Source organism: Semicossyphus pulcher, unplaced genomic scaffold (assembly GCF_022749685.1).
Source record: "Semicossyphus pulcher isolate SPU_LCO1_2020_fin unplaced genomic scaffold, fSemPul1.0.p SCAF_6, whole genome shotgun sequence".
NCBI classification, from domain to species: Eukaryota; Metazoa; Chordata; class Actinopteri; order Labriformes; family Labridae; genus Semicossyphus; species Semicossyphus pulcher.
This window is the reverse complement of record NW_027211737.1, coordinates 5,159,877-5,183,057: the sequence shown is the minus strand read 5'-3', so window position 1 is coordinate 5,183,057 and position 23,181 is coordinate 5,159,877. Positions and strand designations below refer to the sequence as shown.

Genomic DNA, 23,181 nt, shown 5'->3' with positions numbered 1-23,181 from the left:
GCCGCCCCAGAGGAACTGCAGTTTCTCACTTCTGTGTTGGCTTCATATCTTAGCCTGGTGTTGCTGCTTGGCACAGGTCTGAGACACACGTGAACTTTTTGCATTGTCACTGTATCTGTGATGCAGTCATGCAACTTGCACTTAAAAGTGTTCAGAGATTGTTGTCATTCCACTCATTTCTGTGGGATCAGTTTGGAAAATGCACTTTACTTGCGAACCTGTGGTGAACAGCCCAGCGTTTCACACAGTCTGTGGGTACAACAGGGAGATATCACACAGAGACACTTGTTACAGTACTACAGAACCTGTTTGTCATTATATGTAATATGAGATGTTTCTCTCTTCAGGGTTTCCGCCGTGTGTACACTGAAGAAACGCCTACACACACCTTTTCTTCTTCCTTTGACACACCCTGCAGAGCTTGCACAACCTGTCTGGAATGCGGTAAAGATTTAGAATAGGAGGGAACCTTACACGAAGACGGGGTTTATTTAGACACAGCGTATGAGAAGAGATTTCTGTGAACCATTTTCTGTGTGACGGTGTAGACAGAGCAAGAAGCAAAGGTAAGAGCTCCCTGAGAATATAGACACGCATTTGTGCTTGTTATGTGATTTACTGAGCATGTAGAAACAACACTAATCAGTGAGTTTATCAACCTCCTCTCAGTATATTGTGGTGTGTCTAAGATACAACCGATGTTATCTGAAGTAGTGATGTTTAACATGTCTTTAAGCTAAAATATCTTCTTGGTTCATGACGTATGCCCCCAATATATGATGATAATCAATTTTCAAATGATTGTCTTATCCTAATCCATATGCAGTTATCTGAGGTTGATATAACTGTGTAGCTATAAAGAGTGTAGTTCTGCTGAACAAGATGGCTTTCAGTTTTGTGTACCTAATTTCATTGTGCATGCACACGTATGTTCACATCCACAGGATTTCAAATGTTTTTCAATGTTTTACTGTCTTGATGCTCAAAAAAGGACAAATGTCCAAAGAGGTGCGTCCTTCTTTTAGCTGCCATCAATGTGAGGAGAAACAGGCTGTAAACTTTCCAAACTCAGTGTCAACATGACCCTTCAGACCCTTCGTGTTCATCTTTGTCCAGGTCTTTTCATTAGCTTAGTGTCCACAGAGGTCTCCACTTCTCTTAAGAAAGACCCGTTCATAAAAACTTGTAGAAATAATCTGACTGGGTATTTATATCTAGAGATGCACTTGGACACATCATCAGTGATAGTACCTGGGGTCATAGGGGGTTTCTGGTCTTTCAACTTCAGAGGACCTCACCCAGGCGACCTGACCTGGAGCGATCAGTTCCCGACCTGTGTCCTACAGAAGCAAAGGACCACAGCTTGTCCCTTGTGAGCCACGGCCACCTTAAAGCCTTTTCTGCAGCCTCTGAGGCTCTGCTGATGGCTTGTCTTTTGCATGCCCCAGAGATGCCCAGGAGACTATAGACTTTGCACAGTAATCTTCCTGCAAAGCCCCTCCCTCCTACTTCGATGGGCATGCACCTCCTTCTGTGGCATTTCACCAGTTCAGTGTATTTCACCTCTTTCTCTTGCTGGCCTCCTACATCCCCTCCTCCCAAGGCACTGTGAGCTTCAGTAAGACCATCTGCTTGGAAGTTTCAGAGAACAGCACAATGCCTGATCTGAGGGTGGTTTCATGTGCAGATCCAAGGAGGCCTTCCTGATCTGACTGAACCTATTTCATGTTAAAAATCAGTGTTTACCGACTTTAGGAGCTTTGTGTAAAATGCAAATTAACACAGATGATCCAGTGGTCTTCTCATTGCTTTTGGTCTGAACACAACTCAAATGCTTCATTAGGTGAAATAGTATGATTTAAAAAATAGCAACAGACTGGAAACACAAAGAAAATAGCCACCTGGAAATGTTTTAATTTTCAGCACCAACATAAATCTTACAGGTAAAACCTAAGATTCATGTGGGACGGAACAGGAGTTCTGTGTTTGCTCAGCTTATAGATAAATAAAAATAAATAGCAGGAAGAGTAAACATGAAGTATACATTCATGTTCTGGCTGTTACTGCGTCAGATCCACTTAGTTCTCTGTACATTCACATCAGGACCTATAATAAATAAATTACCATAATTAGGCAGATGATTCACAACTTTACATCTCATTATCTTCAGATGACTTAGACCCCATACCTTCCCTTACTCTGTGTCTCAATGATATGAACCCATGGATGTCAGAGAACTTTTTACAACTGAACAAAGACAAAACAGAAATTCTCCTTTTTGGTGCAAGGACCAAGAGAAACAAAATTGCAGCTCATCTCAGCTCTCTGTCTTTAGCTAGCAGGAATGAAGCTAAAAATCTGGGTGTAATCATGGACAGCGAACTAAACTTTAAAAGCCATATCAATCAAATCACAAGATCAGCCTTTTACTATCTAAAAAACTTCTCAAAATCAGACGCTGAGAAATGAATACATGCACTCATAACAAGTACACTAGACTACTGCAATGGTCTATTCACCTGCCTCCCAGAATCAGTTATCCAGCGTCTACAATCAAAATGCAGCTGCAGGAATTCTCACCAGAACTAAAAAGTTTGAACAAATCACACCTGTTCTCTGATCCCTCCACTGGCTCCCCGTCAAAACCAGAATTGATTTTAAAATTCTCCTACTTGTGTACAAAGCTTTAAATGGCTTTGCTCCTCAGTATATAACAGACATGCTAATCAGCTACAATCCAGCTAGAGCTGTTAGGTCCACAGGCAGCGGCCTTTTGACCATCCCACGTTCAAACTCCAAAGCAGGGGAGGCTGCTCTCAGTATTTATGCCCCAAGACAGTGGAAGGTCCTGCCTGAGGACCTGAGAGGGGCCCCAACACAGAAGACTTTTAAAAGCAGATTAAAAACTATACTTTTAATCAGTTTATGGCTAAAACTTTCAGTGTGTGTGTGTGTGTGAGTGTTGTGATATTGATATTTGACTTTGGAATATAAGTTCTGTGATAATGTTGTGTTTGCCTTTCACTTCATGTGAAGCACTTTGTGTTGCCCGGTGTATGAAATGTGCTAGACAAAGTTTTACATGACTTGACTTGACTTGACCTGAAGCGTAGCAGAACTGCAGCCAAGGCCGTACTTTGAAACTCGTGGCACACGATCATATAGTTTAAGAGTGGCCTAGTGAATTTTAGAGCTGAATGTCGTTCTCTAACTTGTGAAACTGATTCTTGTGTCACAGATGGCAAAGAGGAAATCTGCCGGCCCCTCCACAGAAACCAGACGGAGACGCTGGTGGCACCTGAGACGGCGCTGGAGGATGCTGGGGGTGTTTGAGATCAACCCTGAGCACGAGTTCTTCCACCTGACAGCTAAGATGAAAGAAGGCATCCAGGCCTCCATTCAGACCACCGTGGACACACCTGTACAGGTGAAGAATCCTCTGATTACAGGCCACTATAAACATTAAAGAAATAAATTCACTAATAAACACTTTACTTTCTGTACAGACGACACTCACAGCTGAACATTTCAAGGCTGAGGAGACTCACACCCATGAGGCGAGTGGTTTTATTTTAGAGACACTTTTATTTTGAAGCTTTGACTTGTTTCTAGACCTAAATTATTCCTATTATGACCATGTTTCCCATAGTCGTTGCCAATTCCTACTTTTAGTTGCTTCTAAAGGTGTGTTCAGACCAAAACTGAGAGAATAATTTGTGCCGCACAATAAATCAGGATGCAAATTTGCATCTTTAGGGTGTCAAAATTATTACTTATGTTCTGAGATAGCATCGGAAATGGCTGATCCAAACTCTATCTAAATGACAAACATTTCAAAGCAGTTTTCTTGTAGTCTTGCAGACAGACCTGACAAAGCATGACTTCAGACTTTTTAAAAAGAGAAATCCTGGTACTGATCCGAGCTAACAGCTCATCACACTGGGCACTGGTCAGCCTCAAGGAGCTGGAAGCAGCAGGAGAGTTCATCCAGATGCAGTTCATGGAGGTGGAGGGGAGATAAACCAGATGATGTAATAAACCTGGACGCAGTGGTGTTTGGTTTTCAGATGAAAATTTGCTTATTTGCGTTATTAGCGTCGCCTTGCAAATGTATCTACTGTATTCATGTTTTGCATTGACTTTGTATGAATTAGTGCAGCCAAAAAAATGTACCTGGCTCTTGGTCTGAAAACACATTCAGAGTTCCTGTCAAGCCAGTTAAAGTAAACACCATGCAATGTCTAAACCCTCTATGTAATCATTGGCTTCCAGGGCTTTGAGATGCAGACGTTTGCAGCACCAGTGTTTGCTAAACTGAGGCATTCACTGGACATCTCAGAGGAGGAGTATATGAACTCTCTCTGCTCAGAAGACTGCTACCTCCAGTTTGTCAGCAACTCCAAGAGCAAGGCCAACTTCTTCGTCACGTGAGCAAAGTCCTTTATTGCACTCCGACCTGTATTTATAATTTGATCTGAACACTAACGTCTACCTAAACTAACATCTAAAATGTCCTCCACAAACATACTCGCGCATGTTTCACGTACAGGATGATTCTGCATCTTTAAATTAACATCCAACTGTCAGCGCCAGTTTAGAGGTTTGGACTGCTCACAGAGTTAAACACCACCACTTCAAGGTTCATACATTATTTGTCCTAAATGCACTGACAAAGCCTTCCAGCAGTTCCCCGCAGGCTGCAGTGCAGGACAGGCAGCTGTGGAGGACACACCTGGGAATAAAAAGATATTAGATAATAGATAAATAGAAGCCAGATTCCCTCCGGCTTCCAGACAGGCTCATTAGGTTCATTGGTGACTCTAAATGTCCTGAAGGTGTTAATGTGAGTGTGAAAGGTTGTACACCTGGACAGACAGACGCTTCTCGCCCAGTGACAGCTGGGATTGGCTCCAGTCTCTTAAATCTTGACCAAACCGTTGTCAGCATGCTGGTGTTGAAAATGAGATTTGGACATTTTTAATAAAAAAACCTCCGAACAGATTGTGGGGTTTTAAATATTTATCCGACATTGCTGTTCTCGTGTGGTGATGAGGTTGTTCTTGGTTTTAGGAATGACAAGAGATACTTTCTGAAGACGCAGAGCAGACGAGAGGTCAGATTTCTGCTGTCTAACCTGCAGGCGTACATGGACCACCTGGAAAAATACCCTCATTCACTCATGGTGAGGTTTCTAGGTAAGAACAGCTCCAGTTTAAATTGTCAGTGACATCAAAAAACTGTCCAGAAAACGTCGGCATAGTGCATCATTTCTCAGCTCTTCACTAACTTTGGCTGTAGTGCCCCCTAGCAGTGTATTACAGCATCCATCCATCCAGTATCTTCCACATATCTGGGGTCGGGTCGCGGTGGCAGCAGGCTCAGCAAGGTGACCCAGGCGGCCCTCTCCCCAGCAACGTTTTCCAATTCCTCCTGGGGGGTTCCGAGGAGTTTCCAGGCCAGACGGGATATATAACCCCTCCAGCGAGCTCTGGGTCTGCCCCAGGGTCTCCTCCCAGTTGGACGTGCCCAGAAAACCTACAAAGGGAGGCGCTCAGGAGGCATCTGAACCAGATGCCCGAACCACCTCAACGAGCTCCTTTGGGTGTGAAGGAGTAGCGTCTCTACTCCGAGCTCCCCCCGGATTTCCGAGCTCCTTACCCTATCTCTAAGCTCCCTCTTCATCACGACAGTCCGATACAACGGCCACATTACTGCTTATGCTGCACCGATCCGCCTGTCAATCTCACGATCCATATTACCTTCACTCGTGAACAAGACCCCGAGATACTTGAACTCCTTCACTTGAGGCAGAGACTCACTCTCCACCCAGAGGTAGTAATCCACCGTTTTCTGGCGGAGAACCATGGCCTCAGACTTGGAGGTGCTGACTCTCATCCCAACTGCATTACAATAGGCTGCAAACCAAGCGCCTTACCACTGAGGAGCTTCTCGACTACCTCAACATATTACAGCATTTTTTTGCCTGAATTTGTACATTTTATGTCAAAATGTTTGATCCTGTTGTTGAAAGACACATTTCAGAAGACTAAGAAATATTACATGATTTAATAACATGCATAATTTTTCCACTCTCCAGGTGTCCACAGGATTGTTATTCCAAATCAAATAAAGGTATTCTAAAAACATAATAACCAGCAGGTCATTATATAACTATAACCCTGCAGTACCAGTGCTAACAGTAGTGTCATTCATGTGCTCTCCAGAAATACTTCATTGTGATGCAGAGTGTGTTTTACCCTGATGAGAGGATCAATATCAGGTACAGTATCAGTGTACGCCCCTTTTCATTTTATTATAGACTGTAGATAAGAAGTGGATCGAGCAATCATGACATCACCAACTGGTTTATTGACCGTCATTTTGAAGCCTTGACTGCTTTTTGACCACAAGTTAAAACATGGGGAAGGCGCAAACACAAAGATATCAGCTAGTGCTAGCATGCTTAGCATGGTGCAACAAAACTGTATGGTAACTTTGATATTAATCAGGATGTTAATTTTGAAAAACAAATGAGCAGTCGACTCCTCAGAGCATTTTCAAGTACAACTGAACCATAAACAAACTGTGGGGTATCGGCTCTTCAATGCTTCAATCAAAGGTAGCCCCGCCCTTAACCCTCCCCCGCTTTATGATCTCTGTGACTTTAAATGGGAGCATCACTGACTAAATGAACATCATGTTGTGTTGAAGAAGACTTGAAACTAGAGATTGAGACCATAAACTCATTAGGAAAATGTTTACTGAGGGAATAAATCTAGAGACCATTTTTACACATTGGTGATTATATACAATCAGGCTTCCTTTTGCAGTGGAGTCGTCCCCTGCTGGACATTAGAAAGAATGCAGGCTTCACTTTTGAGACACTGAGGTTAAAGCTGCAGTCGGTAAGATGGAGAGGAGAGCGGACTTTGCTTCAAAATTTGAAAGATCACAACCTCCAGGTCCCTCCCCCCCGCCCTCTCCGCAGTGATCAGTCCTGCCTCCAAAGCCCTCCCCGCAGAGGAGGCTGTCATGCGTGCCCAGGCTAGTAACCATGGCAACTGAAGAAGCCAGATAATGCCTGACATACCTGTAAAAATGTGAAATGACAACAACCGCAGTTGTTGTATTACACCATCAACACTATCGAAGCAAGATACACATCAAACCAGCGGAAATCAGGGTTTTTACTGTGAACAGTAATCTACAGCTAATTTTAGTTAGCAAAACCACCAGCACTTAGTGTGCTAACAGAGACTGTGGAAAAAACAGCTTACTTAGCAGTAACACACTGATGTTGTGAACATTTAGCCGTGAGAGCACAGGCACACAGAACTATCAGGAGGAAGTCTGAGACGGTCACACTGCCTGGACACAAAGATATTTTTAGCCACACCGCCATGAAACAATGCTAAACAGCAGCAGCAGCAGGAACAAGCTAATGTTAGCCCGACTGCAACACCAAAGTAACATCACAGTAACTGCAGACATCTGAGCAATGTGAAACAAATAGAGCAGACATGAAGCTGGGGTAATTACCTGTCGAGCAGAACTGTTTAACTCAGCATCGCTTTCTAATCCTTTCAGGTCCTGTAGCTCTCTCCACCCCAGAAATGTCGCTCCAATGTTTACTCTCGTTTTGTTTCAGTCTCAGTCCAACTCCTTCTTTTTAGCTCGCTTTTCCTCTTTTTTCTCCTTCGGCTTAACGGTTCTGTAGTGTAAGCCGTATTTAGCAATGGAGAGATGGGCGTTTTTATCATTCCTGGTGGTTGTTTTTAAGCCTTTGTGGACACAAACCGGCTGACGCTGTGCACACTAAAGAAATGAGCTTGACAGTGTGAGCATGCGCGGAGGAGTGGTGCTGCCAGCATGTGATTGACAGCAGCCTGAGAGACAGCTCAGCTCTGATTGGTTGTTGTGTTTGGGGAGTGTATTATTTGCAAATATGACAAAAAGTTAGTTTTAATAATGTTACCTACTACAGCTTTAAGTCTGATTTTTACACAGTCTTGTGTTCTTGTTGCACAGATACGACATTAAAGGCTGTGAGGTGGGTCGATGGACAAACCCTGACACAGGAGGGAAACAGATAATCAAAGTGCTGAAGGACAATAACTTCAAAGGGCAAACCATTGTTCTAGGTACGTGTCCTCACTCCTCTTACTTTCTCTTATTTCTGTAGTCATATGAATGATGCAAAATTGAGTCACACTGAACAAAAAACTGTGGTTTCTGCAGATCGGGAGAAATCCTGGTTTGCCAATCAGGTGAAAGTGGACGCTGCCTTCCTTCAGGAGCTGAATGTGCTGGACTACAGTCTGCTGCTGGCCCATCAGCCTCTGCACAGAGACGAGCTGGAGGGGAAACACTCTCTGGCAAACCTTGTTGTTCGCACCACAAAGTAAGTTGCATATTCATTCTTTGAACAAATGTAAAACCAGTCACTGTGAAGGCTACAAGAAGCACTTCAGTTATCACTCCAGCTTTCTTAAAATGAGTGTGTAGTTAAATTATAATGGTGGCAGACTCACAGCTCTAAATGTTTTTTGCATCTCACTGGCTTTTTAAAGTTTGAAGCCGACTCATTTTAAAAAATAGGATCTGTGAAGGATTTTAAATATGCACTTGATGGCTATTTGCTGCAGGTCTGAGGCCGCATGGCTGCATGGCTTCCTCCCAGATCACGATAACTACATTAGTGCTAAGAGCCAGGGGGTACTGGGTTCCCTCCGGTACTCCGGCTTCCTCCCACATTCCAAACACATGCTCGTTAGGGTCACTGGTGACTCTAAATTGCCTGTAGTTATGAATGTGAGCGTGAAAGGTTGTCTGTCTCTGTGTGTCAGCCCTGTGATTGACTGGAGACATGTCCAGGTGTAACCCTGCCTCTCGCCCAATGACAGATGGGATAGGCTCCAGCCCCCTGCGACCCTGAACAGGATAAGCAGTGCAGATAATAGATGGATGGATGGATATGACGCTTAGATTCTAGACAAGAAAATGTTTGACTAAAGTATGTTAAAGACACAATCTCACAGATAACAGATTTCACTCTTCAGCAAAATCATCTGGCAATCTTAGGCAATTGCAGTGCACTCTTCCTACATCTCCATATGGTCACATCTGGCTCCCTTTGTCACGGTTGTAACTCTTGATTTTCCTGGCTGACGGTCGCTTTCCTTTTTAGACTATTTGCTTCATCTGAGCGTCGAATTTGTGTCTTTTTCTTTGGATTTTCACTTATTTTTGAAGTTGTATCTGTAGTCATCCATCTTTTCTTTGTTTGTTCAGCCAAAGTAGATTACTGTTTACTCGCAACACATGCAGAGAGCGGAAAAGCAGCCGCTTAGCTCCGCCTACCCTCTCTGGCAGACCAACCACTGCTGGCTGATGGAAAACGCGTCACTAACTGGCCGCTGCTTGTTATTTTTACCATGAATGTCGCCACAGACAGCCAGTCCATAGTAATACTATATACTGCAAATGCAAAGGCTTTCATCAGTGGGCCATAGGCTCAATCACCATCGTGTTACCTCATTCAGCGATAGATAGAGACTTAACAGACATTTATTTACATGGAAATCTTCGAGATGATATCTTTAACATTATTCTGGATATGTAATTGACAACAAGATGAACCAACCAGTCAGTCGCACAACAAGCATTAAAGGTCAAAGGTCATCACTCATGTAAATGGCAGGTCACTACGGAACTGAAAAATATGACCCTAGATTTGTTTTTTGTATAGGAACCTCAATTTGTATCCTGGTGGTTTGTTTTCTTTCCTGAAGGTCTTTTGACTTTGATGAGAGTCCGACGGATGCTGAACCCTCCACAGTTCCATTACTGGAAGAGACACGAAGTGAGGTGGCACCAGACGCTACAGATTCTGAGACCAGGTGGCAAGACGCAGCAGCAGCAGGTGAGGGCTCAGGTGAAGAGATCCCCCTCCAGGAGATAAACAGCACTGTGAGGAGAAACAGGAGTGACTCTGAACTGGAGGACTTCCAGGAGCATCATCGCAGGCTGCTGCCAAACTGCAAAAATGCTGTTCATGTGATGGACGGGCCGGATTGTCGCTACTTTGTGGGCATCATAGACATTTTTACTGTCTACGGCTGGAAGAAGAGGCTGGAGAATCTGTGGAAAAGCCTCCGCTTCCCGGGCAGGGCCTTTTCCACGGTCAGCCCTGACAAATACTCACACAGGTTCTGCCAGTGGATACAGGCCCACACTCAGTGAAACAAAGCAGACAGGGCACCTGATGTACGACCCCCGGTGTCCACCAGAGGGGGCTGTGTCGCTTCTTACTCTGGAGAAAATCTGCTGTCATGTCAGGTCTTTACAGGAGATGCTCACATATCTGAAGAGAACTTTAACTTTAACTCTGAATGTATAAAAATACCGACATATGTTGATGGCTGACGTACATTTTATGTTTAACAATGTAGTTTATTTTTTACTGAATTAACATTAACATATAAAACTTCTTTGTTTCTGTCAAACTTCTAAGAACAGGAGAGTAAATCCACAGTTTTCAGTTTGCTTCAGTACTGTATACTGCAACCATGTTACGGTAAATTATTCTCAATCAGGAGATGTACTTTTTTGTTTATGACAGTGGAAAACTACTGTATGACAGCAGCAAGTTATGCATGCATTTTATATGTAAGAATATATGTAAGATATATGTAAGAAAAATAAATGTATCAATAACAGGCGACATTTAATTAAACCTATATTTAATTAAAAAAAAAAAAATCAAATTTAAACTAAATTACTACAGAATTTTAAAAACATCCTGCACAGTGAGGTAGATGATTCTGTTTATTTGTTCAAATGCAGTTATTTAATGTGCAACAACCATGTGCAGTGTTAAAGAAGTCAAAATGCTTCATTCTGCACATGGTGTATTTGCACAGATAGACTTCTTTACTTTACTACTGTCTATGTTTGTGTGTTATATTTCATTACATCGACAAAGCATTCTACTATATTTGTTTTTGCCACGGAGCAGACTCTGCTAGAAGATAGTTTGAAACACATCCTGCGTCTCCTCTGGAGTAAAAGTGCAGAACTTAAGGGAGTCTGGGTAATGTAGTGGCTGGGGTAACGTAATAGAAAGACAATAATAATAATGTTTTTGTATATTTCTCAAATATTTGTGTATTTTGTACTTTGATAGTTTGTTAAACCTTCACTCAAAATTTTAATTTCAATAAGTGAGTAATGAGTTTATGTTCCACCTGCTCATGTGACCTTTTCAAGTATTTTGTTTGTTTGTCTCTTTCTTAGTGATATGCATGTATTTTTTGCATTGTGAAATATACATAAAAAATACAACTTTAAATTTCTTGCAAGCTTATCTTGTTAATAATGTAATTCAAAACTGTTTGTTGAATGTATGAAGTCAAGTCAAATTTTATTATGCAGCATATTTTATAGCACAAACTTAGAGTGAATGTGGTTTAAAATAAAGAGTAAAAACAATAAAGTAGACATAATGCCACAAAGCCTTTCAATTGAACTGATATTTAATTTAGATAACAAACACAAAGGGTTAAAAGTACACATGAAAAGAAGGATTATAAAATAATAATCATAATAATAATAACTGTATTTATATTAAAAACATATTTACAAAGTGCTTTGACAGACAAAGTAAAACAGGTACAGGAAGATAACAGAAGAATTAGTCGACAGCCAGGCCAAAGACAGTAATGAAGAAAAATTCAACAAAAGGCAAGAATGACAACGCATAAGGTCAGCAAGAATAAATGCAAATGAATGCAAATTTAAATAAGACGATGAATAAAAACAATAAGACAAGTAGACTAGGAAAGTCACTTAGATCAATTTAGCAATACAAAAAGGTAAATAAAAGAATAGAAGCAATAAAAGATGACACAAAGATTATTAGAAGACGACATCACATCAGAGAAAATATATATAGATAAAGGAACAGTTGAAGAAGAATAAAAGATAAATAAACAAGTAAATTAATAAAAGCAATTGGGATGTTAAAAATACGACATCAGAAGGGGACTTTAAGAACAGATGAGTAGATTAAGAGCATTTTTAAAATGTGACATCAAATAAAAGCAAGTCTGTAAAAATGAGTTTTAAGAGGTGATTTAAATGAAAAATAAGATAAAAATAAGATGGTACAATTAATATTTAAAGGAATAATAATTATTATTTATATATATAATAATATAATAAGAAGAATAAATTTCAGCACAACAGAGAACAAGAAAAGAAAGAAAGAAACACATAATTAGCACAGCAATTTACATAGCCTTTAATAACTTGTTTATATTGCCTTTCATACAGTACCATAAATAAGGCGGACAATCAGGGAGTAGTTTGCCCCAACACCCCAGTCCAGTGGGTGGCGGTGATGCGTCTATAAGCCGGTTCGCCAACCACCGATAAGACCCCACGAAGAAGAAGAGGAAGAAGGTGCACATTATAAACCGCAGAAGAAGAAATGCCGGCAGTTTAGTTCTTCCTCGTTAGTAAACAGTGGACTGAAGGAGAAAACATGGATGTGAACCAGACGTCGTACTGCACTTTGGTGGATAAAAAGAGCCAAAGCAAATTTATATGCTACACGAGGAGGAAAAACGGAGTCTGTGATATTTGGTGAGTGGATGTTTGTGTTAAAATGAACATAAACGTGATCTCAACAGGGCCTCCTTGTGATAGAATAAAACCTCAAGTATGACTATGTTAAAAATCCGACAGTTTATAATTATTCCGGAAATAATCAGTGAGTAGTAGCGGTGCGATCGGAGTTAATAACAATTGTGTACTAAAAAGTTAAATTATTATTTTAAGACGTGATGAATTTAGTGTTGGTTTAAGTCAACGTTTCTAGTCCTTGTAAGAACACAGCCAGTTTGTGACTAATACGTCTGGTTTTCTCTCCTTCAGTTTGACGGATGCAGCTGAAGTTTGGAGCTCAGAGTTCACTGAGGATACACTGGGCCAGTTTGTAAGTTTGACCTGCAGACCCCATGTGGTCTCTCATCATCTCATTGTGCATCAGTTAAAGTTCTGACTTTTTTCTTGCTTGTAATTTTTCCTGTTTTTTTTAGAGACAGAAGTATTCCTTGAAATCTACAGATGATTACATCCTAAAACTCAGGTGAGTTTACACTTTATGTAATGTGATTAATCTTCAGCTTGCTTCTTGAATTACCTGCCTGGAAAAGTAAATCTGTTCAGGATGAAACCGTAATTCTGTCCTTCCCTCAGGTCGGCCTGTGGTAGTGGGGATGTGTCTGTTGTGGTCCATGACTCCAGAGCAGATCTCCATGTTGGCTCAAGTTCAGCTGACCTCTGTTTGACCCTGAATAGACTGAAGGACTCACAGGCCAGAGCGGAGTTAAAGGAGCTGCTGTTCAGGATGGCTGACAGCCTGACGCAGCCCGACAGTAAATGTACATCTGACTTTAGGGTTGTTTGGGATCCAAGCGCACACTAACACTGCAGAGTTAAACTCAGTGTCATTCGGCTGACTGTGTTTTCATTTTACCTCCAGGTGCGTCCCCGTCCGTCAGTCCAGTGAAGACTCACCAGAGGAGGCATGCAGGTACTTTCTGTAAAGCTATAAAACCAGTGGTGTTTTTCCTGGGGGGATACAGGGTCATCACTAGTTTAAGATCTGGGTCACCTTTAAATTCCAATTTTTATCCCTCATGACTTTAACAGTTTCCATTCAATTTAGGACTCAATCACACTTACACTAGTATTTTTTAATGTTGAGATTTATATGACTTTTAGCCTTTCCTTAGCTTGGAAGCTGATCAGGAATGTTAGAGAACACAGCCGGATGTGGGGATGAAGACGTTCAGATAATGATGGCATCATCACAAACATTTGCACATTGTCATTGCTGCAGGTGAGCTGGAAAAAGAGGCTGATTACGGGTTTTATTGATTTTATATACGTTAGTTATTTACCAATGCTAGATATCATTACAAGTTGTCAAATAAATCCAAAAAAGCAACTATTGTTTGTGCTTTAAGTTACTATTGCCATAAAATAAATTAAGCTCGTTCCACCACCGGGGGACTACTGAAGAGAAGAGTCTAGTTAGAGACTTAGGGCCCTGTTGTGATGGAAGTACCAGGCGCCTTTCATTGGCAGAGCGTAGTGGGCGGGACAGAGTGTAGACCTGGATGAGGGCGTTCAGGTAGGCAGGAGCTGTTTTTGTTGCTGTTTTGTCAGCGAGTTACAGTAACAGTGGCAGCTGGGAGCCAGTGGAGGGATATGAGCAGTGGAGGGATATGAGCAGTGGAGGGACATGAGCAGTGGAGGGATATGTGCCATTTTGGGTTGATTGAAGACCGTTCGCGCTGCTGCGTTCTGGATCATCTGCAGAGGTTTGAATGTGCATGCAGGAAGGCCTGCCAGCAGGAGTTGCAGTAATCAATGTGTGATATCACGAGAGCCTGTACCAGCAGTTGTGTTGCATGCTCTGATAGGCAGGGTCTGATCTTCCTGATGTTGTACAGGGCAAAACAACGTGACCGAGAAATCAAGGCCACATGAAGCTTGAAGGTTAGCTGGTCATCAATTGTGACACCCAGGGACCGGGCAGACTTAGTGCGTGTGAGTTCAGTTAGTCCAAGCTGGATATTGATCCGTGGTTACAAAGAGGGACTGGCTGGGATGACAAGGAGCTCAGTCTCGGATAGGTTGAGCTGAAGGTGGCGTTCTTTCATCCATTTAGAAATATCAGCAAGGCATGACGAGAACGTGCCGAGGCTGTAGTGTCGTCTGGTGGGAATGACTGGAAGAGCTGGGTATCCGCATAGCAACGGTATGAGAAACCATGGGAGCGGATGACTGCACCAAGTGAGGTGATGTATATTATTAGTTCTCTACTGGCCGGTCATGCATGTAAGGGTTTTTGCATTCTCGTGTGGACGGATAGATTTTGTTAGATGGAGATTGTTGGGACAGAATTTTTTTAAAACTTTGTTTAAAAATCTTTTTTTTAATAAACATGGTTAAATGTGTGGACAGGGTGTCAGACAGTCACAGTTAACAGGACTTCTTAACTCAAGACAGAATAACAAGACATGGTGGAAATGGACAGGGCCATGAGGGATTTACCCTGTGAAATAATCTTGTAATAAACATTCATAGAACTTATTAATGATTTAAAGGTAACAGAAATTCTCATTCTACATTAAAGCAGCGGAACATTAAAGAAACAATCTCAAATATTTCAGTTATGTGCTCTTGAGCGCCACCCACTGGCAATATTCGGTCACTTCTGGAGCACTCTTCCGTATTTAACCAGACGTCTACGGATGGCTCCCTTTGTTACGGTTGTAACTCTTGATTTTCCTGGCTGACGGTCGCTTTCCTTTTTAGACTGTTTGTTTTCATCTGAGCGTCGAATTTGTTTCTTTTTCTTTGGATTTTCATTTCTTGTTGAAGTTGTATCTGTAGTCATCCATCTTTTCTTTGTTTGTTCAGCCAAAGTAGATTACTGTTTACTCGCAACACTTGCAGAGACCGGAAAAGCAGCCGCTTAGCTTCGCCTACCCTCTCAGGCAGAGCAACCACTGCTGGCTGATGGAAAACATGTCACTAACTGGGCGCCGCTTGTGATTATTTCCACGAAAAATCACCACATATATAAACAAATCCTGGGTTAAAAATCAGATTCATGTATGTAAATGTTTAAATGGTATTCACTTGAGGCTGATGGTTTTTCCCCACTTGTGTACAAAGCCAAAATAAAACTGATCAAACGGGTAACAGATATTCAGGTATCTGCAGCAGCTTGTGTCTGATGATGGTGTTTACAGCTCTGCTCTCTTGCTAACAGATGGTCTTTCTCCTCAGAGTTTGAGCCGCGGCAGCAGAACGGAGCTCCATCAGTGACGCTGAAGAAACGACTTCCTGGAGCTTCACTTATCAACCCAGGAACTAAAAAGTAAAACATTTCTCTATTAACGTTAACAGATGATTATTCTGACCTGTGTGAATGTAAACTGATCACTGCTCATGTGTTGTTTCAGGAAGCTGCGAGCGACCGGCGTGGCCTTCGATGATGCAGGAGAAGGCTGAACCTTCAGACAACACGCACACTTCTCTGCTCCGCGTCCTCACGTCGCTGCTGCATGAACAACAAGGAATGATCTTTTAAAAACAAACAAATGACATTTAGCATCTTTTTAAACAACTTGTACGATAATATGAATAATTTTATTGCATGAAATCAGTCGCAATCAAACCTTGAACAATGATTTTTTAATATTTTAAAGTAATTGGGATGAATGAGTTATTTTAAATTCACCTTCCTGAGTGACGAAACTTTCATGATATGAAGGTTAATTTGAAATTAATCCTGAAATGAATTAAAGAAGCTGCACAGATACAAGAGTGTGTTTCACAAATATATAAATGAGATCTCTGTACTGTATGTATATGTGACACTTATTCACATATTCATACATACATGCAAATACTTCCAGAGCTGCAACAATTTATTGAATATTCAACTTAAAGAAACATTAATCACCTGATATTTTATGATTTTCATGAAGCAAACATTTTCATTACATTGGCTGTATTTTGCCTTTCTGTAAATTAAGATTTTTTTTGTTTTAATGTTTTTGTTTTGACAAAAGAAGCAATTTAAAGACGTCACTTTGGGCTGTGGGAAATGGATTGATTATCTTTGCAAGAGTCGGCTCTGAAAAGAACTGCTCTCTGCAGTAGGCTGTCTCCTCAGACTGGAGAAATCCTCGGGACGTGTATGTAGAAGTCGAGCAGAGGAAGATTGTTGTACCTAGCTTTGAGCTTGTTGCTTTGAAGCTCAATGATGGCGTGTTGTAGGTCGTCAGGCACATCAGCCGGTTCCTCATTAAACAGCATAGATATGTTCAGTTCCTTCTGCTTATCTTTCATGTCCTGAAACCTCTCACCTGAGGGAGTTCTGCACATTCACCTGCATATTCAGATGTCAGAGCAGGCTTTTGTTCTTGCAGAGTGGGGAGATGGACAGTGTTTCATTTTTCCAGTTGGACTTGCCACAGCTTTAATTTCACTTCAAATGATTGTAGAACATATGAATGATGAGTCTGCGCTGCCTGCCCTGTGAGGTTCACTGCAGTAAGTCTTCCATGATGAAATTATACTTCTTAATCACTGTATTGAACATGTATTGAATGTTAGCAATTATTCGGCCCCTACATGCATTCCCTAGGATGCTGATTATATCTTCATTAATAAAGATTTCTGCATCTACCAGATGGTGCCAGTAACATGACACTTTTAATATTCCCCACGTTTCATTCATACATTCAAACTTTTATTGAATACTTTAAACTTAATGTTGTTTTATATATATCCAAACTTTCATTTCATCAAAGTCACAGCTTTGATTCCATTTACTATCCGATAATAACTACACACACACACACACACACACAGTCACTCCAGTGGATGCTGGTGACATGAGTAAAGTCATCATTGTTGATCTCAATAATACAGAAGCCCAAAGTGGACATGAATCCATACTTTTTATTTACTCCCTTTTCTCGTGCTAATGAATCATTTCAGTAGTTTTCTCGAGATCTCAACTTATTTATCTCGTTATCTCGAGATAACAACTGCACCACCGTAACGTCAGATGATCATAACGTATCCTCAGAGGGCTATTTCACAAAACCGAGATAGTGGATAAAGCCGGGATTTTCCAGCTATCCTGGCTGAATTTAGTCTTGACTCGATTTCACGAAAGCGGTGGCACATAAATTACCATGGAGATTTATTCTGTGCATCTAGCCCGCTCCAGACCAGGCTAACAGCCAGGCTTGATTAATCCTGGTACCATGTTCTTATGTAGCTTATGCATTTTGCCTGATTTTTATTATCCTGCATTAACTAATTAAAATATTAATTAAAATACTAAATACTGCCATTCAGTTCCTTCTGTTATTATTTTTACATTGTGACATTATAATCTTTATAATTATTTTTATATTGTATTATATTATATTATTATTTTTATAATAATAATAATAATAATAATAATAACGTTATTTATATAGCACCTTTAAAAACAAGAGTTTACAAAGCACAAGACCAGCAACTCACACAAAACCAACAATTCACAAAACAAGCAAAGCACAAAACCCAATACCCAATAGGCAGCAGGAGAACCCACACAACCAAGACCAAGGGGACGAAGCAGGAAGAAGTAGAAAGAGTAAATAAAATGAAATAAAATAAAATACCTAAAAGAGATAAAGTAAGGAAATAATGCAAAAAGAAATAAAAGCTGTAAAAGCAATAGGAGAGATAGAAACCAGTAAAAGGCAATAAAAACAATAAAAGAGCTAAAGCAATAAAAGCAATAAAGGAGATAAAGGATCAATAAAAACAATGAAAGATGGAAAAGTAAGAATAAGGTGAAATAACATTTTAAAAACATAAATAAGAGCCAATAAGAAGATGATAAGAAGATATGATAGTCATTGTTTCTGTTTGGGCTTATAAAGACTTTTTTAATTTTGTTGTCAGAAGTTTGATCAATACATTATTGTAGTTGATGATCAGAAATGGCTGGTGGTAAACTTCCTGAGTAACATTAACTTCCGCTGCTCTTTTTTTTTTAAGGCAAATGACAAGTAATTCATTGCATTTTATAATTATGGTGGTTTTAATTAAGAGCAGTAGTTGGTGAATGTATCGGCTATTTTTAGGCTACTTTCGCATTCAGTCTGTGGTGTAATGCCGTTGCAGTTACAATAGTGTGCCACTAGGCGGCACTAAGGCTCGGGGGAGTCCGGGGAATTAACCGAGAGTAGAAGAAGTTATGGGACAGCCTTATACTGTGTTAATACAGCGTTTGAAAACACAACGACTGTCGTAGTCAATCTGTGTTATAAAGACACGGCACATTCTGCTTAACAAACATAGAAACAGGCTTAACTTACCTCATCAGTGTGGGTAATGGCAGCATGTCCTGCTCTGTAATATCACTGTGACCAGCCTGTTGTTCTGTTTTCTAGATCAACAGGAAATTATCCCATTATCACTTTGTTATCTGTAGAAATTCGAGACCTCAAGAAAACAACTGAAATGAGTTTTTGTCACGGGAAACTGAGTTAATAACATGCATGGATGCATGTTTGCTTAGGGCTTCTGTACAAGAACACATTTATTTTTGTTTCTTTCATTATTGACTGATTTCTGATTGTTACTTTTGAGTGTTCCAACCTTTGAGTTTAATGTCTTATTGAGATTATTTTAAATCGAAATCAAAGTCCTCTCACTAAGAACCTAAAATATCTGATCAAAATGCCATTTATTAAAGAACTCCATATTATAATATAACCCTATTGATAAACCAACCCTCCTGATCTTTCATATTCCGAGAAGAAGAAGAAGAAGAAGAAGAAGAAGACGACACTATGGGTCATTTTGTCTTGTTTAATGGTAACCCCTTCAAGTAGGAAAACAGCTCACCACTTCCATAATAATCACCAAAAATATGACTGCAGATAGCTGTGAAAGAAGAAATGAGACAGTAATTATTTGGACAGGACACGTTACAACTGAATCATCACAAAACTCATGAGAGAGAGCAGATAAAACCAAACGTACAGGCAGAGAAACATCCGTGGATATTTTAAACATTTTTTTCCAAGTTCTACTAAAATGATCTGCAAATCATAAAACATGTAGTGGAGTTAAATAACATTATTCAGATATTCTGAGAGTTCCCTTTAGAATCACAGTGATGGTAGTGCAGTTATTGTCAGGGAATAAGAGCAGAGTCCAGTTTCAGACTGTTAGAAGAGTTATTCTTATCATACACTGTGTCCGGTTCAGAGAGGATCTTCTTGGCAGAGTCCACAACATCATGAAATGTTAAAAGCACAAAAGCATTCAGTAGAAAGAGACCAAATGTACAGTGTTATAGAGGGGAGGCACCATCAGGACAATAACCATGCCGTGTACATTTTCTTTCTGTCTCTGACATCAATTAAAAAAGAAAAGGCCAACAGCTCGCACACCTTCCCATGGTGCATTTCACTCAATCCTCCGTTAGTGCAAAATTAATCTCACACATCAGTCTGCAGCTGCTTCAATATCCAAAATAAATCGCTCTTCTTGCCACAGAAAAATAGACTGTATTACATTACTACTTCATCACAGCATGCTCTCAAGGCAGGTCGAGTTCAGAACAGGAACAAGGGTCCACTCAGGTTACGTAAGGCCCTTTGGCAGGCGTACAAATCAGAGTAACCTGTGGCGTCACACCGACAGTCTCCATCCGCCATCCGGTGAGATACATTCTCTAAAAACATAAATATGGAAACATTCCTGGACAAAGTCTTCAAACACTCTGCCGCTGTGTCTCTGGGACTCTGCAGGTCATCGCCTCAGTCTGTGTGATCCCACTTTAACCACCTCAGTCCCTCCTGGGGTGAAGAATTTGAGGCTGAAATACTGAACTGCTGGTCCTCTGTTCACGGTGCCTCTTCAGGGTCAAATCTGCAGCTCTGTGCCTCAGAGCTCAGACAGCAGGGTCTGTCACTCTTCTTGCGTCTCTGCTGTTTAAAGTGGCTTGCTTCAGCAGAGAGTGTCTGTGTTGAAGGAGAGCTGCACCTGAGACACACACACACACACACACAGTTATTCAAAGTTTTTCTGTGACAAGAGGCTTTTTAGTGACAGTGACACCACAGACGGTCTTTACCTGCTCTATAGTCAGAAGATAACTCTTGTTGTGATTTAGTGCTTTATAAATTTCGGCTTGAGGACAAAACATGATAAAGGATTTGTAGGTCGACATGTATGAATGTAAATCTAGTATTTCTAAACCAGGGTCTTATTTTTTTTCTACATATTTTGAGGTCTTAATAACAGATAGGTACAAACATTTTTAGAATTGCTCCTGTAGATTCCTATCTCTAGCAGCCATGAAATGAATTGTAGTGGTTGCAATGTAATCTGAAATTGTTTCCACTGACAGGCTCAGATTGTTATTCTCTGTGTCTGACATCATCACAGAAAGGATCCCTACAGAGATAGACCTTTTTGTTACAGAGGAAGATGATTTTTTAACCACAAACAGACGTTACATCGCTCTCTGCAAACACACCAGACTCCATTGATAAAAACAGGGATTTTGCCTCTCAGAACACAGGAGCTGCTGGTCTACTGCTGCTTTGAATGTTTATTTTGTTTATGGTATTATGTGACTTTTTTGAAGGGTAAGTTTGGTTTGTGTTACTGTGTCATTTCAGATCCAATCTAACTCACAGTCGACCAGCAGCTCAGTTTTGTCAGTAGAGTTTGTTTTAAATCTACTGGAGCAATTTCCAGAACTTTTTGTATCCCCTTGTCACCCCAGAACTGCACACTTTTAGGAGCAAGCAAACTATATTTCCTTTATTCTTAAGTAACTTAAGCTTTTACAATTAACCAAATGTCATTAGTGTTTGAAATACATCCTCAGCTCAGGAGCCTCGCTTCAGTTACTGCCATTTTGAACTCGAATCAGTTCACTGAGGTTATTTCTCATTTCGGGGAACCTGAGATGATTCCAGCTCCTTGGTGAGTTATATCTCCCTCATGACTGTCACAGTATCCTAGCCTGAGGGAAACCACCCTACTGTTGACCTTTTAATGGACAAAATCACACCTGACTCAAACCTGTGACACACTGGAAGACTGGGGTCGACTGTTACTCTGAAACGGACAGCGTGTGATGCTGTTTCCGCCAATATCCTTTTGTTTTAATACAAAGAGGCTGCTGAATCTATCTCTGAGAACCTGTACCTGTGTACTACATCTGTAGCTAATGGTTAGTTAAAATTGTTATAATAAATAAATAATAAGATAAATAAATAAATAAATAGAAATAACAAACTCACTCTTTCCTCCTCAAAGCTGATGAGTCCTTCGTCATCATCGCTCTCCAGCTCCTCCGGCGCCTCGCTGATCAGAGCGCTGAGCTCCGTGTTGGCCGGCCGAGACTTCAGCAGGTTGAGGATACGCTGCAGGGGTGACTGCCCACCACCGGGGGGCGACACCTCCTGCTGCTCCAGGTTGTCACTCTGCTTCTTCGCAAAGTTAACAAACACCTGGACAGAAAAATACAGTGATTTATTAAATAAATATATTTTCCTCGATGTGTTTGAGTTAGAGTTATATCTGTTGACTCACATTGTCCAGAGTGGTCTGACTGACGGAGTAATCCTCGATGCCCAGGACCTCCACCACCTGCTCCATCTTACTGAACACCTGAGCCAGAGAGATCCGCTCAGACTTCAGCTGGTACTGGACCTTAGTGTGGTGACGCTCCTGCAGGTATGATTAAAGAGGGGTTAAAGTCTGAAACAACTCAAAAAGAAGGACACAACCACCTCTTAATGGTGTTTTCTACGTAAAGAGAGAGAGCTCCTGGAAACGGAATACTTTCTGGATTTAGCAAAGACGTTTGTATCTTTCTCTCTCAGGGAAGTAAAAACTAGTCTCTTCATTAGACAAGATAATTAGCCAGTGAACAACTCAACATGCCTGAGGGGGTTCAAACATTAAGGTGGTGTTTTAATATGCTTGTTCTAACTTGTGTAGTTATAACATATGCTTGAGGGGGTGTAGAGAAATGAGCTATACATAGTGACATTTGAAAACTGTATAAAATTCTTGTGGCTCACTTGTTGACAAAGTTTTTTTATTGACACATCCAACAGAGCTTCCTCATGAATTAAAGGAGAAGTTCGGTATTTTTAAACCTGGGCCCTATATTTCCCAAATTTGTGTGTCGAAATGACTCATAGGAACAAAAACTTTTGGAATCGGTCCAGTGGGAAGAATCCGGCACAGCCACGATAGTTCTTACCATGCTGATTTACGTCCAAGTGTTATTTCTGACAAGTTTATTTTTAATTAGTTATTTGATGCTGTATAAAGGATAGCAGAGTAGAGGACGATCCGCGAGTGGAAACATAACTAAAACAATCACTACAGTCATTGAAGTTTCCATACCTGTGAACGTTAACCTCAGACCAAAACAAGAAGCTGTTCTGCTGTTAAACACGCCGGCGTGCGGGATCCTTGCTGTTTTTTCGGTAAGTTAAGTGTGTGTTTGGGTTAGCGGAAATGGCTACGGCCGCTTCACTCGCCGATCTCTAC

At 40.8% G+C, this 23,181-nt stretch overlaps 3 protein-coding genes across 3 annotated transcripts in view; 2 read left to right on the top strand and 1 right to left on the bottom strand.

The window, feature by feature from the left end:
• Positions 1–447: 447 nt before the first annotated feature.
• On the top strand, positions 448–11,324 carry LOC138610917 (phosphatidylinositol 4-phosphate 5-kinase-like protein 1). Its single transcript, XM_069683795.1, has 10 exons — positions 448–566; positions 3,239–3,427; positions 3,507–3,557; positions 4,273–4,427; positions 5,071–5,195; positions 6,098–6,132; positions 6,225–6,280; positions 8,029–8,141; positions 8,239–8,401; positions 9,792–11,324. Exons 2-10 carry the CDS (start codon positions 3,239–3,241, stop codon positions 10,240–10,242), a joined length of 1,338 nt encoding a protein of 445 aa, XP_069539896.1. The 5' UTR covers positions 448–566; the 3' UTR covers positions 10,243–11,324.
• A 1,185-nt stretch (positions 11,325–12,509) lies between these two features.
• Positions 12,510–17,884, top strand: paxx (PAXX non-homologous end joining factor). The gene is made up of 7 exons (XM_069683796.1): positions 12,510–12,645; positions 12,937–12,997; positions 13,101–13,150; positions 13,261–13,445; positions 13,547–13,597; positions 15,868–15,958; positions 16,044–17,884. Exons 1-7 carry the CDS (start codon positions 12,545–12,547, stop codon positions 16,090–16,092), a joined length of 588 nt encoding a protein of 195 aa, XP_069539897.1. The 5' UTR covers positions 12,510–12,544; the 3' UTR covers positions 16,093–17,884.
• A 1,566-nt stretch (positions 17,885–19,450) lies between these two features.
• Positions 19,451–23,181, bottom strand: part of abca2 (ATP-binding cassette, sub-family A (ABC1), member 2) — an 82,091-nt gene continuing 78,360 nt past the window's right edge. Inside the window, exons 47-49 of the mRNA XM_069683797.1 lie at positions 22,210–22,347; positions 21,918–22,127; positions 19,451–20,646 (exon numbers count right to left, since the gene is read on the bottom strand). Of these exons, the coding sequence (XP_069539898.1) occupies positions 20,611–20,646; positions 21,918–22,127; positions 22,210–22,347 (384 nt within the window). The 3' untranslated portion in view covers positions 19,451–20,610. The remainder of the gene's footprint in view (positions 20,647–21,917; positions 22,128–22,209; positions 22,348–23,181) is intronic.